Raw genomic sequence first — 22,334 nt, 5'->3', positions numbered from 1 at the left:
ATTAGTCAAAAATTATGTCCCATTTGTCATTTTAGAGCCACTAAATTATACATGCTCTCACAGTGAAAGGATAATGACTGCTGATATTGTTCTTGTTCGTGCAAGAAACGAACAGGCATGTAGTGGATGGTAAACCCACCTAAATTCAGTTAGCCCACTTTTTTATTTATGGAATAGTTTACCCGCCTTTTTAGGCTGACATGAATCTTTATAGTGTAAATTCATAGCATGTATCATGGTAAGCAGTGTCAAAGTGATGTAAGGTATATGAAGACAGGTCCTTTAATGGGGCAATAAGCATTATATATAGTTTATATTGGTGTTTGTTTCGCTCATGGTGATCCCTGTTTACCCACTAATTTATTTACAACTACATCACTGAGAACGACTGACTGTCTTAAAACCACAGACATACACTGCAAAATGTCCATCTTAACAAGTCGTTTAGTCTAGTGTGGAGTCTTAAAATCCTGTTTTCCTTTAAACAAATGAAAATAAATCCTCCGATGGAGTGACATAATTTCACTTGGTTCCTGTGCCGTTTCAACAAGCGAAACAAGTGACAGTATTTTGAAATATGCCTGATCACTCCACTAGTATCAGGATGATGTCTCTTGGTTTAATTTTTTCATGATATCCAGAAAAATCTTGAAGCAAGTTGATCTGCGTTAGAAACAGGTAACATCACCTCATCCCATCACCATCTTTTCCACTTGTTTTAAGAAGAATAACATTATAAGACTCAATACTAGACTAAATGGCTTGGTAAGATGAATACATTTGTCACAGTGCATGATCAAATTTCTGCCTCCATCCCTGACCCCAGGCCTGACAGGGAAAACGAGTGTCCACTCCACAGCCCCCCTCTGCACCTCCTGGAATCTGAAAGAGAGTACCAACACCAGTCGCTAGGGGGCGACGTTGGCTTCTGTAACACTCGGAGAGAGAGGGAGAAAGACAGAGAGAGAGAGAGAGAGGGAGAGAGAGAGAGAGAGAGGGTCTTGTGCGCTCTGCTCTGAGATCCTACTCCAGTGTCAGCTCGATTCAGTCACACAGCTCCAGCTCAGACATGGATGGAAATTCATCTAACGTCTCCTCTTTGTTTCTTATGACTTGTATGATGAGATGCAGAATCGCATATCACTCGCGGTTTAATCCACTCCACAATGGGCACGTCGGTTTGCATTACGGGCAATATTGTTGCGCGCTGTCTATTACATTTGGAATTAGAGACTTATGCTAATTAGCTTCAATTACGCTCTTTTTCATCTATTTGTCATCATCTTCCAAATGGTTCGCAAGTAGTTAGACGCCCCACTATTTGTATCTCCGTGATAACCGTTTCATTTGCATATTAATTTACGCTTTATGAATTAAATTAGTGCATGATGCAATTGCATTACAGTTAAGGCCAGGGTGTGAGGGGTTAATGATGAAAAAAGGGAAGATGGGGGAACTAATAGGCTCCAGGCTATTAGCAACACGGTAGGCCTAATGTATGACGCTTCATTACACTGAATTAAAGTAAGTCATGTGTGATCCTGGTCTGATGGCCCCTTGTATCATAATGATACCCACTTCCAAACAAAACTGTGGAAAATATTATATAATTAAAGATATGTCATCATTTATTCCATTGTGCCCAGTTTTGTGTTTCTCTCAGAGAGAGCGAGAGAGAGAGAGAGAGAGAGAGAGCAGGCAACTGGATGGACACGGCGCTGTGGGGTATTGCGTCACTAGCTGTCTTTACTTGCGCAGGCTCTTTGCATGGTGGTCTTTGGCTGTGGGCACAGTTGTTTCATTCTCTGACTCATGCATTGGTAGAGCTATCCTTTCATACCAAACTGTTGAAATAATTGCGTCAAGGGCATCCTTATCCTTATGAGGGTCATAGGCAAGGGATTTTCTTTAGCAGCCTAACTAGCTGAAGGTCCAATATCAGCATCATGACATATAAAGGTAGTTTCTCCAATATAACCTTTTTCCTAAAACACCGGCACCTCCATGGAAGCTGTGCGCCCCGGCTATATTATCTGCACACAACTCCGCCGATTCCAACTGTCGCACACTATTAGACTTTTTTAATTCACTGGATGTGTAAAACATTTAATTTCCCTGCTATAACTGAGGCTCGGCCCGGAGGAGAGAAGGGAGAAGAGGAGAGGAGCGCAGCGGCACTTTACTGGTTGTTTTATTACAAGGGCCCGATGTGTGCACTGGCTGGCGTTGCAGAGCCCCAATCAGGTGCCATCGCACCCGGTGTTTGCGAATACCATTGGCTGGTGGGGAAAGGAGCTGTGCGCAAAACCAACCCCGCTCCTCACACTCGCCTTACAGAAGCCGAGCTGAGAACATCATCCGCTTTGAGCGCTTAGGGCGCAGTGATTACATACTGACGAAAAGAGATAGGCTAGAGAGAAAGTCCTGTTATTCTCCATTCTTTATTTACAAGTAGCATTCATTTGGCGTACTATAGATTGCATGGTGCTTTTATCGGAGTTTTTGGTTTCTTTTTTTCTACTCGTGTGGGATTTCCTATTTTGTTTGTGACTTTATATGAGGGGGCAGTCTGTTCAGTGCACAAGGAGTGTTGGCTATGCGTCCTGGCTCTAGCCTGCAATGTTTGCGCTGACGCCAAAACTCACAGACCGGCGCAGAATTGATTAAAACAGAGAAGCTCGGATCAAATGGCTGTGTTTCTCACAACTGAAACGGCACAATGTTCCACTGACCCAAGGCAGAGGAGGGGATTTTCAGAATTGGACAGCCTTGTTGCTGTTAATTCCATTGCCTTTTTACGGACAGAGGAAGCGGGAGATGCTCATTTCTGGTAAGAAAAAGGAATAATACATTTTTCGTCTCCAAGTGCACTTTGAGAGAGGGAGAGGAGATGATTTGGTTAATATTCCTCCTCTCCATCCTGGATGGAGCTGTCTCCCAGCTACATTACTCCGTTCCAGAGGAGCAGGAGCCCGGCTCTGTGGTTGGGAATATTGCAGAGGATTTGGGGCTGGACATTACCAAACTTTCCACTCGCCGCTTCCAGACGGTGCCCAGTTCGCGGACGCCGTATCTGGAGGTGAACTTAGAAAATGGTGCGCTCGTGGTGAAGGAGAAAATTGACCGGGAAGAGATCTGTAGGCAGGCCACCCCGTGCCTATTGCACCTGGAGGTGTTTCTGGAGAACCCGCTGGAGCTCTTTCGGGTGGAGATCGAGGTGATGGATATCAATGACAATCCACCCAGCTTCCCCGAGACGGACATTTCCGTGGAGATATCGGAGAGTGCCATCCCCGGGACCCGTTTCCCGGTGGAAAATGCCTTCGACCCGGACGTGGGCACGAACGCGCTCAGCACCTATGCCATAACGAACAATAATTATTTTTACCTGGACGTTCAGACACAGAGCGATGGGAACAAGTTCGCTGAGCTGGTGCTGGAGAAGCCACTGGACCGGGAGCAGCAAGCAGTGCACCGGTATGTGCTGACGGCGGTGGACGGGGGTATCCCGCAGCGGACCGGGACGGCTCTCCTGGTTGTTAAAGTTCTGGACTCTAATGATAACGCGCCCACCTTTGACCAGTCGGTGTATACGGTAAACCTACGGGAAAACTCCCCCGTGGGCACCCTGATCATTCAGCTCAATGCCACGGATGTTGATGAGGGACAAAACGGGGAGATAGTTTATTCTTTCAGCAATCATAATGCCCCACGGATAAAGGACTTATTCAATATCGACGCCAGAACGGGAAGGATAGAGGTGGCGGGTGAGGTGGACTATGAAGAGAGCAATACGCACCAGATTTATGTCCAGGCGAAAGACCTGGGGGCTAATGCGGTCCCCGCGCACTGCAAAGTGCTGGTCAAACTCGTGGACGTGAACGACAACACACCAGAGATCGGTTTCAGCACCGTGACTGAGTCTGTGAGCGAGCAGGATGCCCCGGGCACTGTGATAGCACTTTTCAGTGTCTCCGACCGCGACTCGGGCGACAATGGGCAGATGAGCTGTGAGATATTAGGAGATGTTCCTTTCAAACTTAAATCGTCTTTTAAAAACTACTACACCATCGTGACAGACGGACCGCTGGACAGGGAGAGCACAGACTCATACACCATCACTGTGGTAGCCAAAGACAAGGGGCAGCCCTCGCTCGCCACCAGCAAGTCCATTAAAGTGCACGTCTCAGACGAGAATGACAATGCTCCCCGCTTCACCCAGGCTGTTTATGATGTGTACGTGACCGAGAATAACGTACCCGGTGCATTCATCCATGCGGTGAGCGCTTTGGACCCCGACATAGGGCAGAACGCCCTCATTACCTACTCCATATTGGAGTGTGATATCCAGGGCATGTCTGTGGAAACCTATGTGTCAATCAATCAGGACACTGGTTACCTTTACGCGCTGCGATCATTTGATTATGAGCAGCTGAAGGAGTTCAGCTTCATGGTCCAGGCTAAGGACTCGGGCACCGCCGAGCTCTTCTCCAACGCTACTGTAAATGTTATAATCGTGGACCAAAATGACAACTCTCCCGCCGTGATAGCCCCTATCGGTAAAAATGGCACAGCCAAAGAGCACCTACCGCGGTCAGCAGAGCCCGGCTACCTGGTGACGCGCATCGTGGCCATGGATGCTGATGATGGCGAGAACGCACGGCTGTCCTATAGCATCCTGCGAGGCAACGAGATGGGGATGTTCCGCATGGACTGGAGGACAGGGGAGCTGAGGACAGCCCGCAGGGTTTCTCCCAAACGGGACCCCCAGGGCTACTATGACCTGCTGATCGAAGTGAGGGACCACGGCCAGCCCCCCCTCTCCTCCTCCGCAAGTGTCAGTGTTATTTTAGTGGACAGCGTAGTAGAAGGCCGCAGCGGAGACCGTGGCTCGCCCTCCAAGTCCAAGGAAACCTCCTTAGACCTCACCCTCATTCTCATCATAGCCCTGGGCTCCGTTTCCTTCATCTTCCTCTTGGCCATGATCGTACTGGCCGTGCGCTGTCAGAAGGACAAGAAACTGAACCTGTACACGTGCCTGCTGGCCGGTGACTGCTGCCTGTGCTGCGGCTCGTGCTGCAGCAGGCAGGCGCGCGGCCGGAAGCAGAAGAAGCTGAGTAAATCCGACATCATGCTGGTTCAGAGCACCAACGTGACGTCAGGGGTCGGGCCCGTAGGGCAGGTGCCCGTGGAGGAGTCCGGTGTGGGTGGCGTGGGAGGGGGGTTCGGGTCTCACCACCACCAGAACCAGAATTCCTACTGCTACCAGGTGTGTCTGACACCGGAGTCCGCCAAAACGGATCTGATGTTCCTCAAACCGTGCAGCCCCTCCCGCAGCACCGACACAGACCACACCAACCCCTGCGGCGCCATTGTCACGGGCTACAGTGACCAACAACCGGACATCATATCTAATGGCAGTATTCTCTCTAATGAGGTAAGAGAAGCCTGAGTCAGCGTTTGTCGCCCAGGGGCCCCTTTTACTCTTCTTTAGATGTGTTAGAAGTGCAGAAAAGTGGTAAAAACAACTGTGATTCTAAGGGTTAATGTTTACCACCGACTAGCTTTACAGACCCTGTCAATCAATAGTGATCCCTATTTTATGTCAGAGCAATAATCTGGGGGAATCTAGTAGATCAGCAAAAGTCTCCGAGATGGAAATGGGATGTGCTATTGGACAGGCTGTTCTGTTCAGTGGCCCATGATCACCATCATGCGTAATGGTGATTGGATAGATGTCAATTGTTAAATCTCATGTGGCCTTTTAGCTTTGCTCGCAATAGACCGCTGTAACAGCTTTATATCATGTGCAATAGCCTGTTAACTTGCATGTGTGACAGACCTATTGTCCATGGGCAAAGAGTGACTATAATCTTTCAGTCAGACCTCCCTCAGGTGCTCTTTCTTTACGGAAAATAAATGATCTTTCCCACTGACTTAAGCCACAATAGAATTAGTGGAGGTCCAAAGGGGGTGATTACAAATCAATATGAGGAGAGCAAGGCAAAGGCTGTGTGATGTAGACCCGATCACCTGTGGTATGATAATTAATATGTTCACGCATCAATTTGAGGTCACTCGACATGTATGGGCTTCCCAAGCTTTTTTTTTTTTTTTGCTGGGGGATGGGGGTTATTCATGAAGCCATGTATTATATTTTTGCCTCTTTCTGTTATGCCTATATATTTTGTGTTATTCGTTTAATTGCCTTGGCCTATATTAATTTTTTTCTTTATTTTATTCGAGGCCAATTCTCTATTTTGTTTAAAGAGAGAAATCCAAAACAGGCATATTGATTTGGGCGTCAGTTGGGTATGGCAAGGTGTGGCACTCGTCATTCTTTAGTCTCAGTGAGCCAAAATTCAATCTTGGGAAATAAAAAAAAAAAAAAAAAGGGAGCATTCAAGACCAATGTTCCCTACAAGCTGTGTGTGTGAGCAAGATGGTGGTGATCTACGTCTAACAGTTTATCACATTTACCAAATTATATTTTGTATCATAAGTAATTGCTCCACTTGTCTCCAAGAAATTTAGTGGATTTATCCCTAAGCGAGTTTCGAAGTTTTGGTGGGAAATTATATTAGACGAAGGGACTTTGCCATGCCTAATAGATGGATGACTCGATGCCCCTGGTTTGTTTTCAGCGTGTGCGTTCTGCTCGGGGAGCTGTGGAGTCGGGCTTTTGGTTGTTTGCGGTGTGGCTGGAGTGGAGCCAGACAGCCAGTCAGTCAGTCTTGCCTTTCCTGCGCGTTAAGTATGCCGCGCACGGCCCAGCACGGCAGCACCGCGAACAAAGGTTGTTCAGTCTCAGCGTCGGGCGGCTCAATCATTTACGCATTCAATCGCCTCCCTAACCCACTCTCCTCTGCTCTCGTCTCCTCTCCCCAACTCACTCACTGAGTGGATGCGCGCACTGCCGATACTCTTATGCCACTCTTCCTACCGCAGTTACATGTTGCCCCCCCCCCCGCATAGTATGCACGGATGGTCACTTATGTTTCTCTCATCCAATAGTGGATGCACCCACACGCACTAATTTGTCAAATTAGTCATTTACAACATGGACAAATATTTTTTATTGGCGTCAGTGATGGTGTGAAAGTAAAAATGACTTCTCTGTGGATGTATCAGCATAGGCCTAGGCCTACTGAAGGCTATCACCACCTGTTTTTTTTGTGTGGTTTTATGTGTCTTTAAGTAATAAAATGTGCATTGTGGTTTCTAGACAAAACACCAACGAGCAGAACTCAGCTATCTGGTGGACAGACCCAGACGTGTCAACAGGTAAGGACAAGGACACACACACTCAGCACTGCCACTGTCACACACTGTCCACAGCCTCACTAATGGCATTGCTCATGTTTAAGCCACATATCATTTTCAGAAAATGCCCGTAACATCCCATAGGCCTCACGGATCTACAGCCTAATCACATATCTATAAAATTCTATATTACACCCAGCAATATGAATGCCATATATTCCACATCATTAATTGTGGCTTGGAGAGGCTACATGGTTCCCAATATATCCATAACGTTCATCTTCAATTTGGCCTCAGTCCCATAACTGACAGTGCAGTGCCTATTAAAGCCCTGATGCTGGATTTCATTACATGCCATGTGTAACATCCAATTTAGACACTTGACGGCCACCGTGACTGTATTAATGTGGTGACGGTTTCTGACTCTTTCTCTCTCTCTCTCTCTCCCTCCTGTCCCCTCATTTAATCATCCTTCTCTCCCTCCATCATCCCACCTTTCCCCCATCTTCCCAATATCGTATCTCTACCTCTCTCTGCCTCATCCATTCTTTTCATACCACACATCCATCTCTCTCTCTCTCTCTCTCTCTCTTTTTTTTTTTTCTCTTCTCTCCCTCTGACCCTACCCTCTGTACTCTCTACGCCCATCCTTTGATTTTATCATCTCCTCCTCCCTCTCGCTTTTCTGCTACTTCCAGTTCGGCATTCCAAGAAGCAGACATTGTCAGTTCCAAAGACAGCGGTCACGGTGACAGTGAGCAGGGTGACAGCGACCACGACGCCACCAACCGGGGTCATTCGGCCGGTAAGCTCCCCACATCATATAATTACTCTGTCATTTCAGTCCCCCCCCTCCCTTCGCTTCAGTGGCGTGTTTGTGAACGGGATAATACTGGATTGTTGGTGCGGACCGGTGACTTTTAATTTCCTTAATTTGAGAGTGTGCGAAGGACTGGGCTCAGGCCGCCGGCTGGCTGGCATGAATGCCGAACAGCCCAGAGGTGTTGATTGTATTTCACACCAGGGTGAAAGGGAGAAATATTTGGGGAAATATACACTCCCACCTCGCTCTCTCTCTCTCTCGCTCTCTCTCTCTCTATTTTCCCTTTTCCTGTCTCTCTTACCAACTGCTGCCGTTTCACCCTGAGGTGCTGAATGGACAGCGACTCGCAGGGAGGCAGTGTGAGTTCTACAGGGCTTTAGTGGCTCAAATCAATAGGTTCACTCGGCTGAAAGGAAAAGGCATGGAAGCTGAATTGATATAATGAGATGCATTTCAATCAGTTCTATGAATCAACGCAGTTGGTGGATTGTAGTGCCTGTGTTGGGTAAAGATCCAGCTGATCAAGCGCGTTTGGCATTTTTTTTGCACTCTTTTTTTTTGTTAGGCCAAAACGTACTGGATTGTAGTTTTGATGGGAGTGAAAGCAAAGATTTTCCCTACGTGTGCAAGGAGAGAAACGCAAATGTGCTCTCACTTTGGAGCAATGTGCTTCAAAATCTCCTCCCTCCCACCACCAACATATGCGCGCGCACACACACACACACACACACACATACACACACACACACACACACACACACACACACACACACACACACACACATAGCAGCTTCAAGTTTATTTACTGGCTCTTATTTCTATTCTGGACATTACAGTGCAGTGGATTTTTTTAGACAAGGCTTTAGGTCTTATCATAAGCCTTCCCTTGTTCTTTCCAAAATTCTATTAGGTTAGTACCTGTTTATTGATCAAAGCAGAGTCAGACAAAAAGTGGAGCAATACAAAATCTCATTTCATATTGAATTGCCCTTTCCTTCTGAGGGATTGTTCCACACGGCCCATGTAAGACCCCTGTCTAGACAGGAGCCCGCCAAATACCATATTAGTGCTGGGAATACAAATAGAGCAGATTAGATAGGCGATGTAGGATAGTGAATGGTCCTGATCGGACACCATGGTGTTTGACATTATTAATGAACCAAACCAAAATTGAGATCCAATATTTAGTCCTGGTAGTAGCACTTCTACCCTCGCTGATGAAACAAGCTAGGAAGGTCAAACTGCACAAGACCGAAATTGCAACACTTGAAGAAATCCAAGGCTCCCGTCTTTATCAAGAATAAATGGTTTACTGAAATATCAACATTGGTGTTTAAATATATATTTTTTATTGAGATTATCTGGCTCAGGTAGAGTTGGAGCTTTTTTTTTAACCATTTCTGCATTGCTACACAATAGACTAGAGAGAGAATTCATAGAGGAGATAAAAACAGACAGGAAAGAGAAGGTTGAAGTGAAACCACAACAAAATGAGCACATAATATGCACCTTAGCCCATTGAGCCCACAGGACACCCCAGAGTTGAAACTTCTATTGAGACGTGGCCCTGGCACGATTTAGATTTTTTGTGGTATCATTTTCTTATATGGAAAATCGCATTTACTCCCTTCATATCTTCTTCCTTCCAGTGATGGTCTGCCAGCATGTTCACAGGTATAAAAGTATAAACCAACAGTGTGGCTTGTCAGCTTTTTGCTGTGAGCATGTTCATTTGGCACTGGCCTAGGAGTGTACGCGGTTGGTGCTGTACAGTGTATTTCATATGAGGGACGAACATTTGTTTCTCGTGTTGGAGTTAGAAGGGAACAGCTTACCACTCCATAGGAGGTAATATCACACGACTGGTATTTTGGAAAGAGAGACACTTGTGTTTCACAGGCTTCTGTAAACAAAACCAGACGGTGTGTGTGTGTGTGTGTGTGTGTGTGTGTGTGTGTGTGCGCGCACCGTGTGTGAAGGTATACCATTGTCAGATTTAATATGTAGGCGTACACGAGTTTCACTGTATGTAGGTGTATGTCTGCTTGTGTGTGTGTTCTTTGTGTGTAGGAGAGAACTAGGCTATAGCTGATGATGTTTGTATTGAAAGGGAGTTCTCCTCTGAGACGGTGCTTTGGGAAGCTTAAATGAGATTCCGTTTAAGAGGAGAGAGTGGTAGGCAGTACTTGGCACTCATCCAGGTGCATACTGCCTCTATACAGCCAACTAATACCCAAGGCTCATGTGTGTCTCGTTGTGTGTGTGTGTGTGTGTGTGTGACTCTATGACTATGTGAATAAGGATGAGAATACAGCTGCTTGTCTCGTGTGTTGTATGCTATGCGTGTGCGTTGGTGTGTGCATTTGCCTATACATGTGTTTGTGCTGAATGCATGTGCTCCAGCTGCACATAAAGGTGTGAGAGGGCCAAACTGTACAAGTGTGAGCGAAGACTACGCATAGACCACATGTAATTTTTTATGCATGTGTGCATGGCATGTGTGTGTCCGTGTGTGTGTGTGTGTGTTTGCCTGGTTTGTGGCAGGGTCTCATCCTTCATTCTGTCTCCCCCACACGTTGGCTCTCTGCAACACTCGGCTGATCAGTAATTCATTTCCAGAACCTTTGCATAGCAATTATCAAAGGAGGGTTAGAGGCAAGGATTCCTCACGGGACGGCAACGGCACACTCTCCCTTTTGGTGCACCTCGGAATATTTCAAATCAAGGGAAAACCATTTCCAGTTGGCATATCATCAACTACACCTGCTGTAGCTTCCCGCTCGGCCGCTCGCCTGACACTTTAGAAAATAAGTCTCCTGACGTGGTTTTAAATCAAAGGGACACTGCCTGTGAGGCTGGGATATCACCGGATACCTTTAAAAAGTGGGCAAATGGCTTTTCTGAAAGCGGCGTGTCTGGAGTGGGGCACTGCTGTGTCAGGAGCCAAAGCACTATTGATTGACTACCCGACCTAATTCCCAACACTTTAACCTTTTTTAGGTTGTTTGATTCAAATTAGACACTGTTTTCCTCATTATTCCCCTCATCATCCTAATAGGAGGTGGCGGCTGGAGTGCGAGAGCAAAACAAAAGGTGACAGATAAGAGAGAAGAGAGGATAAAATATTCATCAGTGAAAAGATTTGGAGTCTTTGAAACCTTGGAGGAGATGTGGAAGTCTGCGTGGCGGGTGGGGGACTGGAAATGATCATTATCTTGACGTTTGTTTTGGAGAGAACAACAGCCGTGACAAATGGGACAATTAAATCACCGTGGCAACGGTGTATTAGATGGCTGATTATGAATTAGTGGCGGGTGGCGTGTTGCGGGTTCCCACGTCAGTGAGCTGTCAGAGGAATTTAACACACAGCATTTTGAAACATCCCTCTCTCAGGCCATAGACACTAACATCACCAGGGGCAGCTGTGGAGTGACCAGCTGCTAGAGATATATAACTTTATGTCAATATAAGGGGAAATCGTGGTTCCGCAAAGTGGGTGGATTAATCATAGATTTCATAGACCTGTAATGCTCTTTGACCGAGTAATTTATCAGAATATTTGGATTTATGTAACATGCCTTTCACGGCTCAAATTGATAAATTTTATTGCCTAGTTATTACATTATTCTCCATGACGTCTTTACAGTATGGCTGAGGATGGTGGGGGAGTGTATTCACTTGGACTTACAGAATTCTGAGTGAAAATGGATTGAAATCACAGCTCTGTGCTTGCAATAAGAACATGTATCCCTAATGATTTGTCAACAGACTGAAATGTTTTTGTGGAGCATGTGAATAGAATGTGCTTTCTCAATGAACTGAATAGCAAGTGAAGTGTTCCCAACCCTGAGATGGATGAATAAAAGACATAAGCCTTCTTCTCTTGCCATACCAGTAGGTATGAATACGCCTAGAATGAGCTGGAGCATCAAAGTCGGTGAGTGAAAAAGATGCATTCTCATTCCCTCAGACAAGGCCTCGGTTATTTATTTCTGAAGTGAGACATGAGCCAATAAGATCAATGGAAATCTCTTGCAAAATCCTGGGAGACATAAAAAGGCTTTGGCCACTAGTAAAATACACAGAATCCATTCTGGCTAGGGACTGAGCGAAACTGAACATCTGCTCCAGCCAGTCTGCAATGCTAAACTTCCCACCAAAACCATGCACTGTGTGATATTAACCTATGGGTTGGTATATCTCAAGACAAGCACAGATGTCTGGGAATCTGATCTGCGAACAACGGCTTTAGTCGCATTGTTCACTCATATAATGCAAGACAACAACACACTATCTACCTTACTTTTTGTCGTATTTAGTCCTTTACACCACAGAAGTATAGCAAAACGCATTCAAGGGCTTGAGCAACACCCATGGATTCTGAACAATCAGCAGAGCTTATGGTGCAGTCAGCTGCTCTCAGTGTTTACACTCTTGATGTCCATGGTATAGTGAGGCCAAGGCTATGTAGCTTGTTGCATTCAAAAGAAAGCGTGTAAACCAGATATCAATAATCAGTGGTCATCCAGACCCTTTTCTCTAATAATGTATAATGGGTGATATCATTCAAAGAAGACATTGTTATGGCAAGCAGCCATCTTGAATCTCCTTCTCAGCCTAGTTGCTCTGTGGCAAACATGGAAAATGGAAGCTGCCCCTGAGAGACTCAGAGCTATCGCTCTGTCTGTCATCACTGCATATGGTAGGAGCCATCTTCATCCGTTTTGGCCCTGGGAGGTCTCTGGTTTACTCATCACCGTCCCACTGGCCAACTCATGTAAGGGAGCTACGCTACTCCCCTGCCTTTCTGAGTTGCTGTCCAAATATTGACGTTTTGTGTCTGTATTCTCTCAGGAGCACCAGAGGACAAGATGAAAAACAATGGTATGGAGAGAAGACACCCTTTACCTGAAGAGTGTATTTCTGAGGGAAAAAGAAAGAGAGAGAAAAAGAGAGAAAGAAATGGGCCAACAGAGACGTTTAAATAAGAGAGAGAGAATAAGAGAGAGACAGGCAGGCACACAAAGAGACAAGGAGAGGGGAGACAGAGGGACTAATAGATAGAGACAGAGAGAGCGAGACAGACACAGACAGATGAGAGAGCAGTGAGGGAGCAGCTGCAAACCTGAGTACAGGAGATATGCCCACAAAGTGAATTCAGACATGGGGCTCATGTTTTTTCCAGGATTTGTTTTCCTTCATTTCCCTGCTCCCAGTTGCTGGGTGTATGTCAGGCAATGTAATTAGTCAAATCACACTGGCTTGGGATTCCAGAAACAGGCACAGATGTAATGAAAAAAGGAGTGGGGAGAAAAAAAACAAAAAAAACAAAAAAAAACAAGAATAGAAGTGCTGATTGCTTATTAGCAAGTAGATTGTTTGTTTGCGTTGTGTACCGTTGTTGCTGCCTCCCTGTGTGTGTGTGTGTGTGCCTGTGCGTGTGTGTGTGTGTGTGTACGTGCATGCTGTTGCTGCCTGATGAGGTCACGGTGAGAGATAGGGCTGCTGGCAGGGCCTGTCATTGCCAGTCATTGTTTTGGTTGTTGTTTGCTCCTCTTGCCCGAGGAAGAAAAGGTGCTTCGCGGGGATCAACAGCCATCGATGTCGTGTGCTCATGTGTGTCCCTCTTTTCTGTTTGCTTGTGTGCATTTACATATCTCTATGTAAGAGCATATTGTTTTGCGGGCATTCGTGTTGATGTTGGTGTTCTTGAGAGTGGGCCGACAGACATAATCACAGTGTAATTTGGAGGCATCTGACAAGAGTTTCTCCAACCCTCATATACCCTGAGCAGTGACTGCTGTAGACTATATTTACACAGCCATCTCTGCAGTACAATACACCTTCATGCCTGCTTTAATAACATACTGAGATATGAAAAATTGGGAACAATCTGACCTTCCTGCCGCTCCTTTGTGTGCTCTCTGCCTACCTGCACTTGAGTTTGGTTTGGCACCTGTGCCTTGCTGCTTTTCCTGATATGTTTGTATGTTTTTATGAGCATGTGGAAGCACATGCAGTGGCCACTGTGTGTATACTGACTACTTGATCAACTCTGTGTGTATGTGCATAGGCCTAGATTTCCATCTATATCTTCAATCTTCACATATACATATACATATCTTCACATATCTGCCACTGTGTGTCTGTTTGTGTTTGTGTGTGTGTGTGTGTCTGCTTTTAGTAATAGCGGAACAGTGGTATTATCAGTAGAATAGATTTTTGTAAGCAGACCCTTTGATCTGAAGCCCTCAGCCTGAGGGAATTACAGATTACAGATTGTCCTCTTTCTTTTTTTTCTCTCTCTCTCTCTCTCTTCCTCCCTCCCTTGCTCTCCCAATGCAATGCATCCCTTTCCTCCTCTTACGCTCAAATGCTCATCTCCGCTTCTCCTCCTTTGATCATGCCATTCCGACGCTCCCACATTGTCCCAGCTTCGTTGGAAAACCGGGAAAACTGCAAATCCAATCTGCAGAAAACTAGAATGGCTGCAGGGTCTCATTATTATGATGACTCTGTTCATCTCTCTTGTTCCTGTCTTTTCCCTTTTTTTTTATCTCTCTCATACTCTTCTTTTTTCCCGTCCTCCTCTCTTTATTCTCTCTAAGAGAGTGTAATTAACATAACTGGTACCTCTTTCATGCTGGCTATGTGTGTGTGCATGAGTGTGTGTGTTATTCTATTATATCATTTCAGATGGTAATTTCATCTTTTTTATGTTCATGTTTTGTTTTTGGCAGTTGCTCAGTGTCAATTGCATGGCTTGTCAGTTTGTATAGGGATGATTGACTTAAGAGTGTGATTAAGCAGTCAGTGAATATTTTGTTAGTTTTTGTTGCACATTTCTTAAGATAATTGTAGTTTTTGTATGAGGGTGATGGAATAGGGATTCACATTTTTGTCTATTGGTGTTTGGGAGTCAATTGTGAGCCAGAGGATGTTGATGTGGAGAGGGGGTGAAATGTTTTTGCAACACCACATCGCTTTGATTGCACTTGATTGCATTTCATTCGGAATGAATGAGGTGGGGAGGAAAACAAACAATTCGCTTCATCAATGTTGGCCTTGTCTGTTTGATGAATAGCTTTTGCCGCTGTTTTTCTGCTTTCGACATTGGCAAATGATTTGCTAACTTGTGCTCTCTCTTCTGTTCTCTTTCTCTCATCTTTTCCTTCCATTTTCCCTCCTCCCCTCCAAATATCCACGCTGGCTCTCCTCTCATTCTCCCTCCACTCCTCGTCGTCATTTCACCTTACCTTCTTCCTTGCCATATCCCTTGTATCTCCGTCTCTCCCTATTCCACTTACACTCCCTCTGATTCTTTCTATCCCTCATTCGTCATGCTCTCTCCAGGTGCTGATCTGTTTTCTAACTGCACGGAGGAGTGCAAGGCCCTGGGCCACTCGGACCGCTGCTGGATGCCGTCCTTCGTACCGTCCGACGGGCGCCAGGGGCCGGACTACCGCAGCAACCTGCACGTACCCGGCATGGATGCCACGCTGCCCGACACTGAGGTACCCTCCTCCGTCGACCTCTCCGACCAACTCACCATGACCTCGTCCGCCGCCTCGTCCAACGATAGGTCATTCTCCACCTTTGGCAAGGACGGTCAAAGGTCTCAGTCACACCACAGCCTTCACCATCACCTCCATCAGCAACAGCAGCAGTACAGCTCCAGCACGCTAGAGAGGAAAGAGTATGATAGGGGGACCCTACCGTACAAACCCACCTTTCTCTGTGAGTATCAGTACGAAAGTTCCCTGGGACCCTACGACTTCAGTCTGGTCCAGTACAGATACTAGAAGGAGGGGACGATGATTCTGCCTCTTGATTCTGATCTGGACTTATTAGAATTTGTTGTTAATCAACTTCTTTCTTTCTTCTATTTTTGAGGAAATATAACTTTAAGTTTGAAATTATGGCTTTATTCTTTTGTTTTCCTTTCTTTTTGTAAATTATAAATTGTTAAATGTTAAATGTAAACCCTCTGCTTTGCTAACTCCCCCTCTCCAATACCCACTTAAAAAAATTTATATAAACCAATCCTAACCCTATTTGTTGTCTATAATCATGTTTCTTAATAAAATAATAAAAAATCTCTATTGGATTCAAAGAAAACTGCTGTGGCCAACTTTTCTTTCTTTTTCCTTTTCTCTAAATTCCCCCTCTAAATGCTCCGACTTTCCAGTCAATTAACCTTCTTATCTGATGCTCATACAAGTAAAGGTCACCAACACAAGCACACGTTAAGCTTCTATTATCATGTTCTGACAAAACAAGGATCTTTACATACCTCCAAGTTAGAAGTTAGTGTTATTAATAGTTCTAAAAATGCTATAAGTGCACAAAGAGGAAACTGATAGACCATTCAGGTTGTACATCTCTGTTCTGTTTGTTCAACAATCACAAAGAGTTGCACTCTGCATGTTGACTTCCCTACTGAATAGCTCTAAAGGTCAAACACACAGCTCATGCTTTTTCTTTTTCGACAAAGAAATAAGTCCTGTGTATTTATACTTCCTATGTGCATCAATACTTGACATAAGAGAGAGATCAGCCTGGATGTCAAATAAGACTCAGTAGAAAAAGTGATGCACTGATGTTTTGTGCAGCTTATGTAGTTTCCCAGCTGTAAAAGCCTGAAGAGGCTTCCTATTTGCAAAAAATATATTGATATCCATTGGAATAAGAAAGTTTACATCTTGCATTCCTGATTTGGGAACTGGATGTGAAGCGTTAGCAAAGGGCGGGGGTACACTTAGTATGGTTGCTGCTTTAAATTGCTTTCCAGTTCGGGCTTCCAGGTTCCCACATTACATGAATATTCTATTAGCTCTAAGAGTAGAGAATGGATTTGATATATACGCATTCAATAGTGAAGTCATTTCCAGTCAAGTCACCACCATGTTAACCACCATCCTTCATGATACTGCATGCTGACTGTGGGCTTTCCCTCAGGTAAACGATGAGCATGATGACCTTCTTTCAGTTTGCAACTTACCTAACAGAGTCAAGCACTCTGACTATTGCACATCAGGTCTTTGTAATATAATTGGTATTTAGCCTTTAGGTGCTAGAGTCTGCTTTGCTCTAAATATAGCTGCCTGTGCGTCTGCTCATCATCTCTGCCTTGCAGGGTCAGGGTAAATGCACTCCATATTCATTCACTCCAAAATGCAGATTTTTTTTTTTTTATTTAATAATTCTCCCTTTTGCCTAATCTGTTGAAATAAATTGACCCCAACCCTGCTGCTGCAACAGTTGTGTTGTTAATCAATCTGTAGAAAATATGACAACTGAACCATAGGCTGAAGCACTATGAGCCGCAAGGCTCTACTCTACTTTTAAAAATAGATTTGAATGTTACTACTGGGTACAGTAACGCTCTGTTCACCAGGGTTGCATTGATAAAGGGTTTATAAATGTTTAATTATCCATTTATAGATAATTAATGAAGCAATTAGTGCTCTGTGTATTTGCCATGCATGGGTTATTATGCAGGCACGAAATTTTGAACATCTATCTTTGCTGATGGACATGTTTAGCCCAATTCCCAAATTAGCTTTACCATTATACTGTTGAAAACCAGCCTTTAGGGTATATAAATAACTTGAGCTCAGCTCACTTCAGAGAGTCCTTTGTGGCATATATCCTTCATGAGATAGTATTTCAAGTAGATGTCACTAAAAAGTCTCGAGGGAAGGGTGTCATTTGTGTTAACGAGTGTGTTCTCTCTTCTTTCAGCCCGCAAAAGGATTTGCTAGCTCATTCCGTGTGGACCTGTCGGAGACAGCGTGAATTTCTGTACTAGACCACCGACACTGATGCTAGAGACAGCGAAATAAAACAAAACAAACAGCAACGAGGACAACAGCAACCTGTGTTAAACTTCATTATCTTGGGTGGTCAACTGTAACAGAACCTTGGCATTGGTAGCCAAGGGGGAAAGGGGAACTAAGTACTGAGTAGCTGTAAACCTCTAGATCTCTGAGGAGCAATCCAAGGCCTTATTCCTCTCAGCAGGACTGAGACTGGGGCCAAAACACCCAGCGATGTGAAGATTATGTCGTCAAAAGAAAAAAACAGAGGAGCTGTCTGAAATGAACGGAGGACTACAAAACAAGTAGAAAGGACAAAACTCGATTTTTTGTTGAATGAGGGGTTAGCAGGCAGGAGAATCCGTCCAGCCTCTAGTGATCTGTGTGTGCCTGTTTACACGAGGAGAAAACTGAACTATTGTTTCTGTACAAACTTCAACCAACGTCACACGGAACCCTTTAGCTATTTCTACAGTCACCACTAAGCCAACTGTACAGAGACTGTGTGGGGAAAGAGATCAAGAAAAAAAAAGGAGATTGAGAGTGAGAGTGAAAGTGAGAGAGTGAGAGAGAGACTGCGCGAAAGATAGACAGTGAGAGTGAGTGAGAGCGTGAGAGAGAGAGCAGATGTTGTACAGGTACGAAAAGACAAATAGAAAAAAGAGGGAGGGGGGGGATAAGCAGAGATGATGTGCATTACTATAAATTCAGTATCTCCGGTTTTTCGACTTGACTGTCTTTATATAACTTCTCTTTTTGTTTCTGTTGTTCTTTCTGTGTGGTCGAAGTGTTCAGATTCTAACGTATTCCAACTTTACAGTTACAGACTGGAACATGTGGTCCGGAGCCGGGTTCAGTCCTCTTTCAGTTTAGCCACTTCAGGAAGGAGATTTCTGTACACACAGCAGAAAAAATAAGTCATAAAACGATAGTCCTATTCAGTCTATCAACAAAGCATCATAAATGAATGTTCTCATTTCAAAAACCAGTGACTAACAGTTTCACAGTTTCAGTTTCCTTCCTGAGCTGACTGGAGAGAAAGTGAAATGACCCTTTACCGGGATGTGGTTCCCTTGACGCCATTGGCCTATACATAAACAATCAGACACATTCAGTGGTTTCTATCATGTGTGCAAAGTGTTTACTGTGCTATTTTAAAAAGCTTATAAATGAATATAAATCTATATATAAATCTATATATACGATATACTTTTTTCTGAAGACTGTGTAACCATTGGTTAGTTTCTACTCCACCATACTGTCATTCAATCTGATGATACCAAGTGCTACAAAATCAAGACTTGTATTGATTAAAAACAAGGGGGTCGCGTTGAATATAGAAATAGCGAACCCCCTCTCACACCAACCAAGGATTAAGTTGATGTTCTTATTTGATTGTTATTTTTCACCGTTTACAGACGCTGGACCTTGTTGTGTGTAGAGAAGACACCGATTCAGTTGTTTTGGCCTGTTGTGTATGTTAATAGCAGAATATGTGTTCATGTACAGGAAAGGGGACTATCACAATCGAGCTAGATATCAAAGGTTTTACAATCATACAGGAGAGGCATACGCAGAAACACATACATACAGACACACACACACACACACACACGCAGGTCAAGTGATGATAAATAAACGGTGTCATTGAAGCTCTCTAACGTGTGTTTTGTCCCACGGTGCTCCTGGGAATGATCTCCTGTAACTGATCAGAAAACAAATTACTCTGAGGACTTAGACTTAAATGGCTTTCGTTATAGTCACTGAAAAGGTGCTTTGTACAGCTTTACCTTTTATAGCCAAAGCTGAACTATTCATCCAAGAAAAGCCCTAAAAACCTCTGTGAAAAGATTTAATTTTCAAGGAACCTTCTATTACTTGCGAAAAAATCCTCATAGAGCATCTTTCATTGCTGTTATTGGTGCGTGAATTTTCATGAATGACTGAAATAATCTTTCTAACATTCAACTATTCTGGATGAAACTCAGACCAAGACATGGATTTTCAAGATGTAATCACCACTGTTGCTCTACTTTCCTCACTCCCTGACCTCAATAGCACATCAAAAAACTTTTTTGGTGCCAGTCACCCTAAGCGTATGTCGATTTCCTTCCGAAATCTCTGGCGCCGTCCCCTACATCCCAGCCCTACCCTTCTTTCCAGCGCACCCTTCATACACCCTGGCAGACGTTCACAGACACATGACAAGAAGAACGCTGGAGTCTGGATGCACCATTGCTCGTGAAGTCAGGGGGATCATGGGGGGAATCACAATGTTCCCTCTCTAACAGCCTAAAAACACAGAGAAGCTCTGTGACTGTGTCTATCACAAGATAGCCCCCAAATACACAGGGATACTTGTGACTGCTGCATGTGACTCCTCGTGTTGTGGGATTGCTCATGTGAAAGGCCCCTGGGGTTCCAGTTGAGATCTCAATCAGAAGAAAAACAATCCAGTGTGTGTGTATGTATGAGTTAGAACAGAAAGAAAGAAAGAAAGAAAGAAAGAAAGAAAGAAAACAAGTGAGCACACTGACATTCTTTCAATTAAAGAAAGTAAGAAAGAAAGCGTGAAAGTAAAGGAGCAAAGATTGAATGGAAAAGGATGAGAAGCGGAAAGACATACAGAAAAGAAGAAGGAGATGGTAAGGGCGACAGAGGTGAAGAGAGAGGACAAGAGACTAAGAGAGAGGAGAAGGTGTTCAGTTGTAGAGATAAACAGTTTAGAAAGAAAGAAAGAAAGAAAGAAAGAAAGAAAGAAAGAAAGAAGGGAAGAAAGAAAGAAGAAAGAAAGTGTGGCTACAGAGACTGAAACGGGCGAGACGACCCACAGGAGCAGACTGACATTCTATCAATGCCTGTGAGTTGACCTGATCTGCTTGTCCTTCACGGCGCCTCCATCGCAGACAGCGCGAATGAGAGTCATTACAACTGAACCATCTTGTCCATCTTTTCTCCTCTCTCCATACAAGGTTGAGTGAGGCGACCTAACTGTCTGTCTGGGCCTCCGTGCCTGTCCCTCATATTCTTCCCCGGCAGACGCACTTCATTACTCTGGCTAAATAGACTTTCAAGAGACCCCATCAGCCATCATTTACACAGCCAGGCCCTATCACCTTTCACCACGGCCGCCTAATCAGACATACACACCCTGTCATACACACATGCAGCACGAAAACAAGTGCCCATGGACACACACCACGCACCCACACACATATCGCTATCCTTTGCCCTCTTATCCGTAGCCACCCCATCAGTCAACATGCACGCACGCACGCACGCACACACACAGACATCCTTGGTCTCTTTTCCCCAGCCACCTCATCAGGCCAGAGCAGACAGCTATTACAATGTGCGCTGCAGTGCCCATTTCTCCCCCCATCTCTTCCCTTATCTGCTGGCTGGCTTGCTCTGCAACAACCTATTGACCTGAGGCCTCGACTTGCTGCCCCGCTGACCTGAGCGCACAGTATTTGCGTTTAACTGGATGCCTGCATACAAGTCAAGTTTTTTTTTTTTTTTATATATAGATCCTCATCACAAAAAGCATGTCTCAAAGGACTTTACAAAGAATGAGCCAACCTATATCTCACAAAAGCCAGTCACAAAACAAAATTATGCAATACAGCATACAACAAACAAAAACACGAGGACACAAAACTAAGCACAAGCAAAGATATAGACATAAAGACATAACAGCCCTACCTAACCTACCTACCATAGCCTAGCCTAACCCACCAGCAAACTTACAGAATAGAAGAAAATCAAAGAAAAAAAATATATGAAAAAACTTCCAAAATCCCTTATTAAAAAAACAAAATAAAGGAAGAAACCTTGGGCGGGCCAATTCAAACAGGGATCCCCCACCAGGACCACTGAGCGTGTGGTGCCGGGGCAAAACAATAAAATAGACAATAACATGGACGATGACAATGAGATGAGAAAGTAAATACAGCCTCCAGTCTTTCCACCCACCCAATTCATTTTATTTATTTCACCTCAGGCAAGGTAGAGACAGGAGAGTATTGTTTGCCATCTGGTCCAAATGGTGTTCTGGACTCCGTCTGCGTGTCAACTTTAACCTTTAACTCCATGATGTCACAACATGTTATGTCACTGGTCAACAGGAATGGGGTCAGCATCAGTCCACTTTAGTACAATCAATTCACTACAATCAAAGAAAGCATATTCTAACAGCAATTCATGTAAAAAAAAAAAACCCAAAAACATTGGTTGCTATATGTCAATATGAATGCATGATGAAGCATAGGTCCGAAGATTAAACATTTTTAATTAATCCACTTCTTGAATTGACTCTATTGAAAGTGAATGGGTTCAAAGTCAGGACAAAACATTTTTTAATTACATTTTTAATTAAACACAACATGGTTAATTAATCCACCGTGTGGTTTGAGTCAATTGAAAGTGAA

General features: G+C 44.4%; 1 protein-coding gene across 1 annotated transcript; it reads left to right on the top strand.

Annotated features, from left to right (window-relative positions):
* Positions 1 to 2,890: 2,890 nt before the first annotated feature.
* Positions 2,891 to 15,888, top strand: LOC139661690 (protocadherin-10-like). The gene is made up of 4 exons (XM_071540222.1): positions 2,891 to 5,437; positions 7,226 to 7,284; positions 7,962 to 8,068; positions 15,440 to 15,888. Exons 1-4 carry the CDS (start codon positions 2,891 to 2,893, stop codon positions 15,886 to 15,888), a joined length of 3,162 nt encoding a protein of 1,053 aa, XP_071396323.1.
* The last annotated feature ends 6,446 nt before the right edge of the window (positions 15,889 to 22,334 follow it).

The sequence above is a fragment of the Centroberyx affinis genome, unplaced genomic scaffold (genome assembly GCF_046629955.1).
Source record: "Centroberyx affinis isolate AG114_WGS23_722 - 3 ecotype Tasmania unplaced genomic scaffold, CSIRO-AGI_Caff_v1 ptg003586l_1, whole genome shotgun sequence".
Lineage (NCBI taxonomy): Eukaryota > Metazoa > Chordata > Actinopteri > Beryciformes > Berycidae > Centroberyx > Centroberyx affinis.
This window is presented reverse-complemented; position numbering and strand designations above follow the sequence as displayed.